Source organism: Megalobrama amblycephala, linkage group LG17 (genome assembly GCF_018812025.1).
Source record: "Megalobrama amblycephala isolate DHTTF-2021 linkage group LG17, ASM1881202v1, whole genome shotgun sequence".
NCBI lineage: Eukaryota > Metazoa > Chordata > Actinopteri > Cypriniformes > Xenocyprididae > Megalobrama > Megalobrama amblycephala.
Window position 1 is genome coordinate 44,814,406 of NC_063060.1, and position 17,514 is coordinate 44,831,919.

Genomic DNA, 17,514 nt, shown 5'->3' on the forward strand with positions numbered 1-17,514 from the left:
TTCCATCTAAAAAATATATCTAAATTACGACATATGCTCTCAATGACAAATGCGGAACAGTTGGTTCATGCATTCGTGACCTCAAGACTAGATTATTGTAACGCTCTACTGGGTGGTTGTTCTGCTCGGCTTTTAAACAGACTACAGTTGGTCCAAAATGCGGCAGCTAGAGTTCTTACTAGAACCAGAAAGTATGACCATATTAGCCCAGTTCTGTCAACATTACATTGGCTCCCTATTAAACATCGTATAGATTTTAAAATCTTGCTACTTACTTATAAAGCTCTAAATGGTTTAGCTCCCCAGTACCTAAGTGAGCTCTTAATGCATTATAGTCCTTCACGTTTATTGCGATCTCAGAATTCAGGCCAGTTGATAATACCCAGAATATCAAAATCAACTGAAGGCGGCAGATCCTTTTCCTATTTAGCACCTAAACTCTGGAACAATCTTCCTAGCATTGTTCGGGAAGCAGACACACTCTGTCAGTTTAAATCTAGACTAAAAACACATCTCTTTGCTCTTGCATACACATATAACACATTATCAATACATTAACATTTTTCAAATCCGTTAAAGGATTGTTATGCTGCAATAATTAGGTCGGCCGGAACCGAGAACATTTCTATAACACTAGATATACCTGTACATCAGAATAAGAATGGCATCTACGCTAATATCTGTCTCTCTGCTTATCCTGAGGTTTTCCGGGTGCTGGATCCAGGCCGTATCCAGATCAGATGGAGAACCTGTGTCTGGACCTGACTACAACGTAGCCCAGGAGACAATGGGCCTACAGATCCAGTTCTGGCTGCATCTATAATTCAGATTTTTAATCCCCGTATCCGCTTACATATATTTATATATAATCTATTTTTAATCTCTATAATTAAAATGTATAATTCAGATTTTGATCTCCATATCCATTTACATATATTATATATATCTTCCAAGGGGTTTTTTCCCTCCTAGGACTTTTTTCCCAGTGTTAGCACGCTGGGTTTTTCTCCTAGGGGTTTTTTCCACCCCTGGGAGTCAGCCGACATTGGCTTAATGTAGCACCATCTTGTATATGTTACATATTACCACGCTTGTTTGTACAGCTTATTTTTTAACCACTTCCCTTTTTTCTGTGCTTCTAATATGTAAAGCTGCTTTGAAACAATTACCAATTGTAAAAGCGCTATATAAATAAATTTGACTTGACTTGACTTGACATATTTACATATTCATCTAAACACCGCTCTCAGCAGTGTGGGCGGCGTCAGATGTTCGTTTACAGTATATTGCTGGTCACACATTTCGAAATTCGTTTTACCCCTAAACGAAGAACGAAAAAGAACTTTGTTTGAAGTATACTGGGGCCTTAACGGTACAAGTATTTGTCCCGAACCATCATGGTATGGATGTCATATTTCAGTGCATACAAATACAGTCAGTCACAGGCGATCCACACTCCAATCCAGAAGGGGGCGTGTGGTAATGCAATGCTGTTTGCTAATAAAAGAAAAAAAGTTGATCTATGCATAGATATGTTTATGTGTAATCTCTCAACCAGTGTTTCAACTGCGGAAAGATTTTTTTTTTTTTTTTTTTTGTGTGTTGATTATTATATCTAAAAATAAAAATAGCAACTGAATGTAATAGTTTGGGCTCTGTTTTTAATTGTAACCTTTAATATTATAGTAATGTGCAAAAACGGCTCCCTGGATATAGTTTACAGCATTAGCTGAGATTTTTTTATCCTTAAGAAAATGTTAATTTATTTAAAGAGAGAGGCAATTTGTTCAATAAACCACTGTTTAATAAAAAAGAAGAAAAAAAGAAGCAGTTCTATGTTTAGTTTTCTCGTACCCGTATCGAACCGTCATGTTTGTGTTGTGTTACACCCCTAATATATAAATATATATATATATATATATGCTGGTAGGGACTACAATGACTTTCTTCCCAGGTTGGTGACATCACAAACCATAACATTTACATAAACCCCGCCCCCGAGAACACTCAACAAAGGGGGCGGGCCATGTTGGGCTGCTTTAGAGAAGAGGAAGAGTTGTTGTAGTAGAGTGTTGTTGACATGCCGTCATTTTACGCCGGACTGCTTCACAAACAAGGGTCAATTCAACACAAAAGATGAACATGACGGCACATGCTAGTGGATGAGTTGAATCAACTCCACAGCAACTACATCAATTTATCCACTAACCATTCAGAAACGTCCAGTTTCTTTCTAAAAGTTGTAACTTTTTCCTGAGTCTCTCCATCAGTGTCGACTCCGGTTTGAACAATGTAAGGCTGAACACCGTTACTGACAATCCTCATTTTGGCTGCGTGAGATTTTCCAGCTTTGTTGTTGTTGAGCTGTTAAAGCTCCGCCCTCTTCTGGAAAGGGGGGCGGGATCACCAGCTCATTTGCATTTAAAGGGACACACACAAAATCGGCGTGTTTTTGCTCTTACCCAAATGAGACAAGCTATAATAAATGATCTGTGGGGTATTTTGAACTGAAACTTCATAGACACATTATATTACAGCTTGTGAAAGGGGCCCTTTAATGTATCCTTGCTGAATAAAAGCATTAATTTCTTAAAAAAAGACTGACAGACAAACAAAAGTGCATATTAGTATGTAACTATTAATAAAAGCATTAAAAAATACATAGTATAATATATAACAAATTCAAACAATTCTGCTATTTCATTTGAATTTAACTATTTTGACCAGGTTGAATACTGACCTCTACCACCACTTTTTGTCTAGTCAATCATTTACTTGTCCGACAGCATATTTGAATTATCTCTATTTTGCAAAAACTTATTAATTTAATTATCAGTTGTTGTTTTTTTCAGTGAATGACTGAGTGATTGAGAACAAAGTAGAGGTGTGGGTTACTGAAGCACCTGCGGTTAATGACTGGTGAAATCCTCCCACAAACCTGAGCGGAGCGTGAGAAGACTGATCCAATCCTGCACAGATTTAGCTTAGATAATACTTCATCCTCAGACTGTGATCGAGTGGGAGTCAGACAGGAGAGAGAGAGAAACGAAGGAACTCTCAGCGGTGTTATGTAAACAGGCTCTTCTGTGCTTAAAAACGCACATTTTTATTCAATAAGAAAGTTGAAACACACATCTGGACATATTCCGTCTCAGAAAGAAAACTATCAATGACGTCCTTCTCATTCACTTGGCTTTTATTCACATTTCAAATATGCTAACGCTAGCAAGATCTTTACATTCCACTGTGTGCCTCGGAAAAACCAGACGTCTATCTGAGCGTTCAGACAGAATAATAATAATAATATTAATATTAATAAAAGCAGCATCCCAGTTTAAAATAGAAAGCCGTATGTGTCGAGTGTATGATAGTGTTCAATATCAGTGTGCTCGCACATCCTCATTTCATTAAAAATGAACTAGAACTTGATAAATAAAATTTAAAGATAGCCATAAAATCATCATCATCAACTGAAATTCTCACACTGACAATAAAATCAGATAGAAAAGTGACTCAAGCCCACAGAGAACAAAAAGAAGTGAAAATCCGTATGTGATTGTGTGTGCGTACATGTGTGTCCATGGGAATACACATCCATATCCCAGAAAAAAAGGGAAGAAATGGCTGCCGTCAGTCATGTTACTGTCCCCTGGTGGTCTTGTGCGCAAGTTCTGGCACCTGCGCCACCTTTCCTCCTCTAGGCTCCCGTTTGGCGGGTTTTGAGCCCGACCTCCGGCCGCCTCGGTCTCCTGTGTCTGTTTGCTGTGCTCTCACCCAGGGAGAGAGGAAGGATTATTACTGTGGGCTTTCAAAGGCATCCCAAGGTTGATGTGCTTTCTGAAACAGCGAGACGTACACCTGGAGGCGCTGCAGGTCTGTTGACCGCACCCCGAGCTTCTTCCAAAGCCATCAATAATTTAAACAACTCATAAAGAGGAGAAATAAAAACTGAAAAAAAAAAAAAAAATGAACTTAAGATTCCACCAGTGAGCCACAATGTAAACATTTCCCTCTGCGGCCTGAGGGTGGCGCTATATCAACGCCTCAGGCTTCCTCTCTGTGTCCATGTGCGTCTCTCGCGCTCTCACTGGTACTGGAGGTAATTCTTCAGAGACTGGGGCAAAGGCAACGTCTCGATCTCCTGCAGACGCTCTCGTCCCAGAGCCAGCCGCGCCGCGCGTCGACACAGGTCCATCAGAGGGAGCGGCTCCGCTGCGGAGAGAGAGAAAAACAGCTGTTAGAAGTATATTCAAACAGGGGGAATTCAAATGCACACAGATTCAAGACCAAAACAAGCACAAGGCTTTGAATGGATAGTTCATCCAAAACAATGAACATTCTGGCATCATTTCAAGTTTCAAAAAGGACCCAAAATCACCAGAAAACTATCATAAATGGTCCATACAACTGCACAGAAGTGTAACTCCAGAACTGCTGAGAGACAATGAGGGAAATTTGACTATCGGATGAGTCTAATTCATGAACAAATATTCAGACTGATTCCATGAATCAGATAAATTGATTCACTGAAAATATACAACTCAAAAAAATGGTTTGTTCATGAATTGGACCTATTTATGAACAAATCATTCAGACTGATTTTATTTAAACAGATCAACATTCACATGGATTCCATAAACCAGATCAAATAATTAAAAAAAAAAAAAAAATTGTTTACGAATTGGACCAATTCATAAACAACTTTGAGACCAATTCTGTGAATCAGATCAGTTGATTCACTGAAAATATCCAACTCAAAAAAAAAAAAAAAAAAAAAAAAAATTTAATTTATGAATTGGACCAATACTTAACTTATTAAGTCTGTGAACTAGATCAGTTGATTCACTGAAAATATCCAATTCAAAAGAATGATTTTTTTCACAAATTGGATCATTTCATGAAAAAAATCATTCACATGGATTCTGTGAACCAGATCAATTGATTCATTGAAAATATCCAACTCAAAAGAATGATCTGTTTATGAATTGGACATTATGAACAAATCAATAAGACTGATTTTATTTAAACAGACCAAATGATTCATTGAAAAGATCCAAAACAAAATAATGATTTGTTCATGAATTGGACCAATACTTAAATTATTAAGACCGATTCTGTGAACCAGATCAATTGATTCATTGAAAATATCCAACTCAAAAGAATGATTTGCTTACAAACTGTACAAATTTATGAACTAATAATTCAGAGCAATTCCATGAACCAGATCGGTTGATTCATTGAAAATATCCAACTCAAAAAAAAAAAAAAAAAAAAAAAAGATTTGTTTATGAATTGGACCAATACTTAACTTTTTAAGTATGTGAAATAGATCAGTTGATTAATTGAAAATATCCAATTCAAAAGAATGACTTGTTCACAAATTGGATCATTTCATGAAAAAAATCATACACATGGATTCTGTGAACAAGATCAATTGATTAATTGAAAAGATCCAAAACAAAATAATGATTTGTTCATGAATTGGACCAATACTTAACTTATTAAGACCGATTCTGTGAACCAGATCAATTGATTCATTGAAAATATCCAACTCAAAAGAATTATTTGCTTACAAACTGTACAAATTTATGAACTAATAATTCAGAGCAATTCCATGAACCAGATCAGTTGATTCATTAAAAGATTCATTCAAAAGAAACTTTGATTTTATTTCATCAGAAGAACTGATTTTATTTGAACAGATCAATTGATTCATTGAAAAGATCCAACTTGAAAGAATGATTTGTTCATGAATTGGACCAATACAACTTATTGAGAAAAATTGTTGATTCAGTTGATTCACTAAAACAAGATCCTACTCAAAAGAACGATTTGTTCACAAACTGTACAAATTTATGAACTAATCATTCAGACCAATTGTGTGAACCAGAATCAGTTGATTCATTGAAAATGAATCCAACTCAATAAATAAATAAATAAATAAATAAATGAATAAATGAATGAATGATTTGTGTCCCTGGACCACAAAACCAGTCATAAGTCGCACGGGTATATTTGTAGCAATAGCCAATAATAAATTATATGGGTCAAAATTAACAAAATTATTATTCTTTTATGCCAAAAATCATTAGGATATTAAGTAAAGATCATGTACCATGAAGATATTTTGTAAATTTCCTACTGTAAATGTATCAAAAATGTATTTTTGTGAGTGGATATGCATTGCTAAGGACTTTTCTCAATATTTAGATTTTTTTGCACCCTCAGAATCCAGATTTTCAAATAGTTGTATCTCAGCCAAATATTGTCCTATCCTAACAAACCATACATCAATGGAAAGTTTATTATTTTAAGGTAAGCTGTTCCTTTAAAAGCAAGCCCAGTGCGTGCTCCAGTGTTTGTGTGTGTCCTGCTCCTCTACATAAGCTGACAGAGCAGTTCAATAATGGATGGATCTTGCCACCGGAGCCTGGTATCCATCACCAGAGCCGCTGCCTCACACAGGAGTGTGCCGCCACCCATCTGCTTTGAGTCAGACGCTGCTCCAGCCAAGATCTCATGCCGACAAACACGAAAACAGCCACGGATCCATCTGGACACAATGCCACCTCTCTACTGTTGACCGTCAGGTCTTTATCAGGACTTGGGCTGATATGACTAATCAGATCAGAGTCAGAGCCCGTTTCCACCCGTCGGCCAATGAGAGACTGTGACAGGCTAATGGTTAGTAGTAAGTCTGTGAGACAAACAATAGTTAGGAATAGTTCTGCAGCTGCACTGGCACAATACAAGCACCCACACTGAATATTTATAGCTGTGATGGAGTCCCACACAGAACATGTCGTGAGTTATGTCTTCCTCCATCCTGCCAGCTCAACTGAAGGCATAAGTAATGCCCTCACTTAATGCAAATTTTCACCACAACAAATGAAACAATGGATCCCGATGGAGCCCTTCACGCAGAGTGAAATGATTTAATGGCACAAAGCAATGGTATTACATGCTTAAGTAGTTGCTTGTCAAATTGAAATTTCGTGTTGTACTCAGTGAGCGTGAATGCTTTTGATGCACATTTTCACCAAACAGAATTTTCAGATTCAGCTTTTCCCCCCAGAAAATCCTGCCAACATCTAACACTCACTTAAAGGCGTCCAATAATGCAAAATTCACTTTTACATGGTGTTTGAACATAAATGTGTGTTGGCAGTGTGTGAACACAACCCTATAATGATAAAAATCCCCATTTAACCTCAACAGTTTCACAGAACAAGTTGACGTGACGTCACATTGCTCAGGCCCCGCCCACGACTGCTGACGGACACTGCCGTATTAGCATAGCCCCGCCCTAAGCGAGTTGTACATTGTCCGCCATTGTCTCGACAGCTGTAGACATGAATGTCTGGTAAGCGATTGAGGTGTTTTGTTGTTAGTTTAATACTCAGGAGACGTGCCGTCTGACAGACAGCTTTCTGTGCGCGTGCTTCAGATGTGTGCGCTCAGAAAACCATAAATTAGAAGTTTAAACTGATATAGCTTTAAAACACATAAAGGTAATAAACTTTCATGATGAAGAACGGAAATGTCCGTGAGTGTGATCACGATATACATGATAATCAAATCTAAGCAGATCTTTTGTTAGATTTATCTGAGGTATCTGAGGCATGAGCTGTACAGGCTCCGCCCTCTCCTGGAAAGGGGGCGGGGAACAGCAGCTCATTTGCATTTAAAGGCACATGCACAAAAACAGCATGTTTTTCCTTCCACTCGAAAAAAAAAAAAAGAGAGTATTTACAAAAAGGTATAATAAATGATCTGTGGAGCTGAAACTTCACAGACACATTCTGGAGACACCAGAGACTTATGTCACAATCAAGTATTTGAGAGAGCGGAGTAAATGCATCAATTAACAATAATTATGTACTATTCAGTAGCTAATGAATGATCTAATCAACCAAAGCTGAACGACAACATTACCTTCTGATAGCAGTAAACCACTACCTTCTAAATATATTTACTAAGAGTCACAACACCAGTGAGTCCGGCACGTCTCATCAAGAGCCAGATGGCAAGTGTATACGGGATCCAGTGGGCGGCTGAGAGGAGACTGACAGTCAGGGTCAGAAGTGACAGATGGATCAGAGCATGGATATAGTGCTCTGCTGCAGAAAAATGGAATAATTTCTCATTTCCAGCCCACGTCTGAAGACGCAGAGGCCGGAAAGCTCAAGGTTAGTGTGAAGACTGTAATCATGTCAGTGAAATACACGACACACGGTGACCTGTCACTCGCTGTGATCCTCAGGCTGCTCCCCGTCGCTGCTCAATCACATTACATGCCGCACACGGCAACAACTCATATTGATGGCAGTTATACACAATAAATGCAATCACACGGCTCGGATGTGATTCCATTGTGCGTGTTATCAGACTCTCAGAACAACCTAATAAAATGGCTGATACATGCTGGGAGATTTCGGTTTTCTTCCCACACAGATCCAGTGACACACACTCCACACACACACACACACACACAGATAGCACATAACACTGCTATAAATAACTACAGTATATGGTTAAATTGTAGGCCTAAAAACTTGAGCTTGCTTCAGCGCAAACCCTCTTTTGGCATGTACAAAAACTACTGTCAGGATTTATTAAAAAGCGTGGACTAGTGTTGTCAAAAGTACAGACTTCGGAAGTTTTAAAAATGTGATGCTTTGAGCGCTGTTGAGCGGATTCGTAAACACCTCTGATTGGCCATATGTCTGTGATTGGCTACAATGATCAATGCTTCAAAAACATGTTGTAAATAGACATCAACGGCACTCTTCATTGAGCGCTTACACATACCCCTTTTCCACCAAGGCAGATTGAGTGCTGGTTCAGAGTTTCAAATCAGTTCTTTGTCTTTCAACACCCAAAGCACCCTCTTTGAAACAGGAAAAGTGGTTCGTAAGTGGCACCAAAACATTGCTGGTCTAGAAGTATGAACCGCTTGCGTCAGGGGCTGGGGTGGGGTTACCGTGACTGACAAGAAAAACAGAAACTTGAGACCGCCATTTCTTAAATAGCAGCTAATCGAGCTAATAGCAGCTCGATTGTAATCTCTGTGATGTAAGACCTGGCTCTGTGGTGTCTCTCTAGCCTGTGGAAAGACAAACCGGTTCTTAGAAGGCTCGTCAGTCGAACCAACTCTGAATCAGCAATAACACTAGCTCTGAACTAGCACCCGCTTTATGCTGGTAAAAAAAAGGGATACACACGGGAGCGTTCCGATAGACGCCTGCTTTCAAACACTTTCGTTTCCGCTTTTAAAATGCCTTTAAAACACTTCCGTGTGCTTTTAATTGCTCCCGTTCGTTGATCATTGTAGCCAATCACAAACGTATCTGTTGAGCGCATGAACATGATGGCCAATCAGAGGTGTTTATAAATCAGCTCAAAGCGTCACATTTTTAAAATTTCAGCTCTGACTTGGTACCGAAGTCACAGAAGCGTTTTTTTCCCCCCTCGGCTGACCTTATTGCATATGCACTCGTAAGAGTTTCCCTTTCAGACGCAAAATTTGTGCATCGTCAGTTCATCACGCGCAGAACTTTCCACTGCCATTGGTGCTCTTCTAGATTTGCGTTCTCACGCTAATTTGCCCTGTTTAGTAAATCTGGCTCTAAAATGATAAACGAGCTACAAAAAAAGTAACTTTTCACAGACTATGAAAATGCATTTCCACAGTTATCAACATCGCAAATCTAAGTTTTTAACATCTTCCTTTTTAATAATTTGAATACACATTTATAGCACTATACTTAGTGTCATATCACCTTGTCAGTAAATGACAGAAACTGAATTAGCGCAGGTGCAAGATGTACAAGATGCAAGATGTGGCGGTTGGTCGTGTTGTATTTGTCCCGCCCCTCCTCCACTGTGATTGGACGGCTGGGTACAAAGTGACGGTGATGAGCGCTGCGTTTTACCCAAAGTTGAACATGCTTCAACTCTCGTGACCAGTAAAAAACGCCAAGTGCTCAGCGTGAAATAGATGCTCAGCGCCTCTTTACGCTTCCGCCGCTTTAAAAACATAGTGCTCCCATTGAAAACAAACGCTTTAGTGGACACACAGCTTTACAATTGCTACTTTTCAAATGTTTGTTTGCATAGATTTTAATCTGTTATACTAGTCACAGACCTAGACTTTTAATCTGCAAATATAAATATATATATATATATATATATATATATATATATATATATATATATATATATATATATATATTTATTTAAAACATACTAAATAAATTTAATCACAGAATAAATGATGATTTGAGTGAAAAAATGGCATTATTCATTACAGTTCAGGGATGTACATGTATATTAGTAGACAAATAAACTAATGAAATTGCGAAGGAGTTTACTTTATAAAAGTCCATAGTTAAGCTTGCATTATTCACTCTGTGAGCGATGGCTCTCCGGTGACTGTGTCTATGCAAACCCTTCCGCTTCTCAAATAGCAATAATAAAACACAATGTCTCACATGTGCAAGCTCTTTTTCAAACTTCCATGTTTAACAAATCATCAAGCTCCAGCATTCGCAAGTCTCTGACTCCTCCATCAAGCTCCTAATAAATGAGCTCTGGAGCAGAAGAAGAGAGAGAACTGCATCTATTTCAGTCCGACACACTTTTACGATCATTATTACTGTGGTTGCGAGACAAGCAATGGGATACGTACAGTAAATATCAAAGCATCACATTTTGTAAAATCCAATTAATTCAGCCTCTTCAGTCAGCGGGTGTGCGGCAGTGGCAGGCAGCCTCGCTCAGGGGGGTCTGACACTCTCCACGACCCGCGGCAGGGTGGGAAAGGGAGGGCAGCGGCACATGGATCCTTCTGGAAGGCTTTGACTCAAGCTACAGAAAGAAGCCTGAGAGGAAACCTACGTGGAGATCAAACCCAGCGGTGTAATTCGATTAAATCATTGTGAACTGATTAATGTCTACGGCTGATTAATTGAAAGATCTGCGGCGGTCACGTCGAGGAGCCTGTGATCCTCCCACAGAATGAGCTATTTGGCGGGTTTTTACAACATCACACCCAAACCAACAGGATGAATACTTTCTGCTGTGGGTTTTGCGTTGTGGCTCAATCATCTCACCCTGAGCAATGCTTCATTAGCGTGAGATCTGAGATGTGTTATGAAAGCAGACTGAACAAAAAAGGCTGCTTTGGTAATGATGACGCTCAAGCGCAAATCATGTTCTGTTAGCTAAACCAGCCGTAACGCCCGGATAATTAGGTGTAGATGAGATTCTCTACCTTGCATTTAAAACGCTGTATTTTGTGGCTGCGGTCATGATGGAGGCTTCACTGCCCTTGAATGTGGTGACTCATAAAACTCACGTTCATTAATAATTCAGCTATGAAACGGGGGATTTTACTATACTTAGTTGGGTCAACTATTCGCCTAAGCCTAATGCTAGTGATACTCCAGAACATGAAGTTTAACAGCAGCTAAACAATGGGAATGTGCACGTGTCTGTGTTTGGTTTTGTGCTGTACAGCATGTAATCTGTCTCACAGCAGAGAGAGGACAAAATAAATCTGGTGAAACGTGCTGAACACACAGGCACTGAATATGAAAGCTTGTTTCCACCTGAAATAAAAATATAAAAAGGTAATTGCGACTTATCTTCCAATTTCTTTTTTCTCACAATTGTGAGTTTATATCTCACAATTGTGAGTTTATATCTCACAATTCTGACTTTTTTTCTTAGAATTGCAAGATATAAACACAATTGCATGATATAAAGTCAGAATTGCGAGATATAAAGTCAGAATTGCGAGATATAAAGTCAGAATTGCGAGATATAAAGTCAGAATTGCGGGATATAAAGTCCGAATTGTGAGTTATAAAGTCAGAATTGCGAGTTATAAAGTCAGAATTGCGAGTTATAAAGTTAGAATTGCGAGATATAAAGTTAGAATTGCATGATATAAAGTCAGAATTGCGGGATATAAAGTCCGAGTTGTGTGATATAAAGTCAGAATTGCGAGTTATAAAGTTAGAATTGCGAGATATAAAGTTAGAATTGCATGATATAAAGTCAGAATTGCGGGATATAAAGTCAGAATTGCGGGATATAAAGTCAGAATTGCGGGATATAAAGTCAGAATTGCGAGATATAAAGTTAGAATTGCGGGATATAAAGTTAGAATTGCATGATATAAAGTCCGAATTGCGAGATATTAAGTCAGAATTGTGAGATATAAAGTCAGAATTGTGGGATATAAAGTCCGAATTGCGAAATATAAAGTTAGAATTGCATGATATAAAGTCCGAATTGCGAAATATAAAGTCAGAATTGTGGGATATAAAGTCCGAATTGTGAGATATAAAGTCCGAATTGCGAGATATAAAGTCAGAATTCTGAGATATAAAGTCCGAATTGTGAGATATAAAGTCAGAATTGCGAGATATAAAGTCCGAATTGCGAGATATAAAGTCAGAATTCTGAGATATAAAGTCCGAATTGTGAGATATAAAGTCCGAATTGCGAGATATAAAGTCAGAATTGCGAGATATAAAGTTAGAATTGCGGGATATAAAGTTAGAATTGCATGATATAAAGTCCGAATTGCGAGATATAAAGTCAGAATTGTGAGATATAAAGTCAGAATTGTGGGATATAAAGTCCGAATTGCGAAATATAAAGTTAGAATTGCATGATATAAAGTCCGAATTGCGAAATATAAAGTCAGAATTGTGGGATATAAAGTCCGAATTGTGAGATATAAAGTCCGAATTGTGAGATATAAAGTCAGAATTGCGGGATATAAAGTTAGAATTGCTTGATATAAAGTCCGAATTGCGAGATATAAAGTCAGAATTGTGAGTTATAAAGTCCGAATTGTGAGATATAAAGTCAGAATTGTGAGATATAAAGTCAGAATTGTGAGTTATAAAGTCCGAATTGTGAGATATAAAGTCCGAATTGCGAAATATAAAGTCAGAATTGTGAGATATAAAGTCAGAATTGTGAGATATAAAGTCAGAATTGTGAGATATAAAGTCAGAATTGCGGGATATAAAGTTAGAATTGCATGATATAAAGTCCGAATTGCGAGATATAAAGTCAGAATTGTGAGATATAAAGTCAGAATTGTGGGATATAAAGTCCGAATTGCGAAATATAAAGTTAGAATTGCATGATATAAAGTCCGAATTGCGAAATATAAAGTCAGAATTGTGGGATATAAAGTCCGAATTGTGAGATATAAAGTCAGAATTGTGGGATATAAAGTCCGAATTGCGAAATATAAAGTTAGAATTGCATGATATAAAGTCCGAATTGCGAAATATAAAGTCAGAATTGTGGGATATAAAGTCCGAATTGTGAGATATAAAGTCAGAATTGTGGGATATAAAGTCCGAATTGCGAAATATAAAGTTAGACTTGCAGGATACAAACTTACAATTCTGAGAAAAAAAAAACAGTCTTTTCTCCTCCTGAGAAAAAGTCAGAATTACAAAACGGGATTAAAAATGTAAATAGCGCTTTATTTCTGAGATAATAACTGGATATGAACTGAACATGCTGGATGAGGTCATGAGGTCATTAGTCATTGGTCCCAGAAGCTGTAATTTTCCACTGGAAATGCTCTTGAAAGGTCAGCGGTTATGCAGCGGGCTAGTCTTTTAAATCGTGGTCTCTCTGACTGCCTATGTCTACAGTTCCTCCCCTGAGGCGCTGATCTGTGCACAGATACACAGTGAGGTCAGCACTCCTGACCCCTGCCGCTTCAAAAGATGTGCGCTCTCTGTGGGCACAGTGGACAGCAGAAAGAACAAATATCTCTAGCCCAACACATTCATGTCGAAAGATGTACAAAACGCCAACATTTGCTCAGAAGACACCTAATGACTGAGCTATTATGATTCAATTAGTTAGAATCAATCGACCAGCTGACTGCATCCAGTGATGGTGCTGTAGGGAATTTACATCAGCGAACAGATATGAAAATGTTTCAGACGTTCCCGCTGAGAGCTGCAGAACAGAATCTTCCAGAATGCCAAAATTTTGCAAAGAAATCCTCAGAATAACAGCCGCTTGGAGACCATGTTTGGCTCGCTGTTTAAAACCCCAAAACACTTATTCTATAAAAAGTGAATTATTATTAAAGGGATAGTTTACCCAAAAATGAAAAATCTGTCATCATTTACTCAGCCTCATGTCGTTTCAAACCTGTATGACATTTTTCTTCTGTTTTGAAAGATATTGATGAGATATTTGTCCATACAGTGTTGTTTTGGACCCCATTGGCTTTCATTTTATGGACAGAAAAGGTTCTTCAAAATATATTCTTTTAAGAAGATTTCATTTTGGGTGAACTATCCCCTTACTAACTGAACCTAAACCATGGTTTATTTCTTCATCTCAGTGTTCAGACCTGCAAACATTATTAAGCTCTTAAAGGGATAGTTCACCCAAAAATGAAAATTATCCCATGATTTACTCACTCCCAAGCCATCCTAGGTGTATATGACTATCTTCTTTCAGATGAACACAATCAAAGACATATTGAAAAAATTTCCTGGCTCTTCCATGCTTTATAATGGGAGTGAATGGGGGTTGAGATTTTGAAGCCCAAAAAAGCTCATCCATCCATCATGAAAGTAATCCATACGACTCCAAGTGGTTAATGAAGACCATTTGAAGCAAAGCGATGGGTTTTTTGTAAGAAAAATATTCATATTTACAACTTTATGAACTGTAATAACTGGCTTATAATGGTAGTGAATGGGGCTCATGATTTTGAAGCCCAAAAAAGCTCATCCATCCATCATAAAAGTAATCCATACAGCTACAGGGGGTTAATAAAGGTCTTCTGAAGTGAAACGATGGGTTTTTGTAAGAAAAATATCCATTTTTAATTGCTTTTATGATGGATGGATGCGCATTTTTGGGCTTCAAAATCTCGAGCCCCATTCACTCCCATTATAAAACTTGGAAGAGCCAGGACATTTTTTAATATACCTCCGATTGTGTTCATCAGAAAGAAGATAGTCATATACACCTAGGATGGCTTGAGGATGAGTAAATCATGGGATAATTTTCATTTTTGGGTGAACTATCCCTTTAAGCAATATTAAAATGTCATTGTAAATCTGTTATTGCATTGGTTTTTTCTTTCACAGGGCCATTAAAGGCCATCAAATCCAAGACAAACTACTCGGATCCATTTCAGGCAGTGCGGATCTCCATCTACATGCAGAAAGACCACCGAGTTTTCACACAGTTAGCAGAATGGACTGTAGCTGAATATTGATCGATTCCAGACGCCCATCCCTAGCCTCATTCCCTGTATCCGTCTGATGGAATTCAGCGCTCAACACTGCTGGAGTTTGGATGAGATTAAAGCTGGTGAATGTCCGAGTGGACGCAGCAGGGTTTTGGAAGTCCAGGTAAACAGCTTTGTCATGATGACAGGGGGCTGCAGAGGGCAGGGCACGGGGAAAAATAAACTCTCTAGAAGAAATGGATAGTTCTGTAATAGACAGATTCATCATAGGCTAGAAATGGGCTCCGACGGATGGCAGAGCCTCCTCTTTGGGAGCCCAGATAGGATGTTATGGATCCAGACTTAGAAAACTGACTAACTTGTAATATGCGTTTCAGACAGCAGGGCCTGTTTAGTTTAAAGCTGGAACTTTAATCAAAGACACACAGTACAAACATTACAAAGCAACTGAGATATACTTAAACACACACAGGCACACGAGCAGGAGCCAGATACACACCATCCGCCTACAGATTCCCAACAGCACTCAGACAGAGTTGGAAACACAAGTTTATATTTCCCAGTAGCCTCTGAGCAATAGAGAAACACAGACAGATCCAAATGCGTCCTGAAGTTTCAATGACTAACCCACAAGGCTCTGTATGTAGATATATAGATATAATATGATTTAAAAAGATAGCTCACCCAAAAATGTCATCATGCACTCACCCTAATGTTGTTCCAAAGCTTTACGACTTACTTCCTTCTGTGGAACATCAAAGAGGACGCTTAGAAATATGCCAGAGCTGCCTTTTTCTATTTCCCACAATCAAAGTGGATGGTGACCAGAAGCTGTCAAGCTCCAAAAATGACAAGAAAGCACCATAACATTACATGTCCACTATATTCCAAGCCATATATATATATATATATATATATATATATATATATATACACACATACATACATACATACATATATTCCTATTATGACCCTTTTTACAAGATGTAATATAAGTCTCTGGTGTCCCCAGTATGTGTGTTTCAGCTCAAAATACCCCACAGATCATTTATTATAGCATGTTGTAAATGCCCGTTTCTGTGCAAGGAAAAACATGCTGTTTTCGTGCATGTGCCTTTAAATGCAAATGAGCTACTGCTCCCCGCCCCCTTTCCAGAAGAAGGTGGAGCCTACAGCTCATGCCTCAGATACTCTGCCAAAAACAAAACAAAAAACATCTGTTTGGTTTTGATTATCATCTATATCATGATCACACTCACAGACATTTCAGTTCTTCTTCAGTTTATTATCTGCATGCGTTTTAAAGCTATATCAGTTTATACTTCTAGTTTATGGTTTTTGAGCGCACACATCTGAAGCACGCGCACAGAAAGCTGTCTGTCAGACGGCACGTCTCGTGAGTATTAAACTAACTTCTTTTTCAGGTTTTATTGTGTTTAAACTGTCAAATACACACAAGGTTAAGTCAAAAACACACTAAGTTCACATAAACACAGTGGGTTATGTCTGTGAACGTAAACAGCAGGGACAGAAATCACATGTGTATATTAGATCTGTGGCTCATTCCCTTCAAAAATCAAACTAATCCACTGCGTCTTCAGCGGCTCAGATGTCGGGAGTAAATGAAGACTGTTATGTTCACTCTTACATCCAACAACAAAACACCTCAATCTCTTACCAGACATTCATGTCGCTACAGCTGACGAGACAATGGCGGACAGTGTACAACTTGCTTAGGGCGGGGCTATGCTAATACGGCAGTGTCCGTCAGCAGTCATGGGCGAGGCCTGAGCAATGTGACGTCACTTTATACTGCGAACGGCTTGTTCTGTGAGACTGTTGAGGTTTAATGGGGATTAAAAAGAGGAGTGTGTGGATTTTTATCATTATAGACAACACAGACTTATGTTCAAACACCATGTAAAAGTGAATTTTGCATTATCGGTCCCCTTTAATGTAGGGTATAATTGAACAGTAATACATCAAGCAGACCTGATCACACTGCCTAATCAGAGAAACATTAGCACCATGACAGCAGTAATTCATAACTTCAAATATTCCAGATCAGCAAACCGTTAATGTGGCCCAGCAGGAGAATTGACTTTTAGACACTTAGATAATAGTCAATTTAGTCAATAAATGAGTCACTACATGCTAATGTCTGCCGCAGGTAATGAATCACGGGCGTTCTCTCTCTCTCTGGACCTGTGGCTATAAATGAACAGAACCAGAAGCAAATTCAAAGCTTCCCACTT

At 38.4% G+C, this 17,514-nt stretch overlaps 1 protein-coding gene across 1 annotated transcript in view; it reads right to left on the reverse strand.

Moving 5' to 3' along the window:
• Window positions 1–3,178: 3,178 nt before the first annotated feature.
• Window positions 3,179–17,514, reverse strand: part of spsb4a (splA/ryanodine receptor domain and SOCS box containing 4a) — a 93,492-nt gene continuing 79,156 nt past the window's right edge. The window contains 1 exon segment of the mRNA XM_048162925.1: window positions 3,179–4,212. Within this exon segment, the coding sequence (XP_048018882.1) occupies window positions 4,085–4,212 (128 nt within the window). The 3' untranslated portion in view covers window positions 3,179–4,084.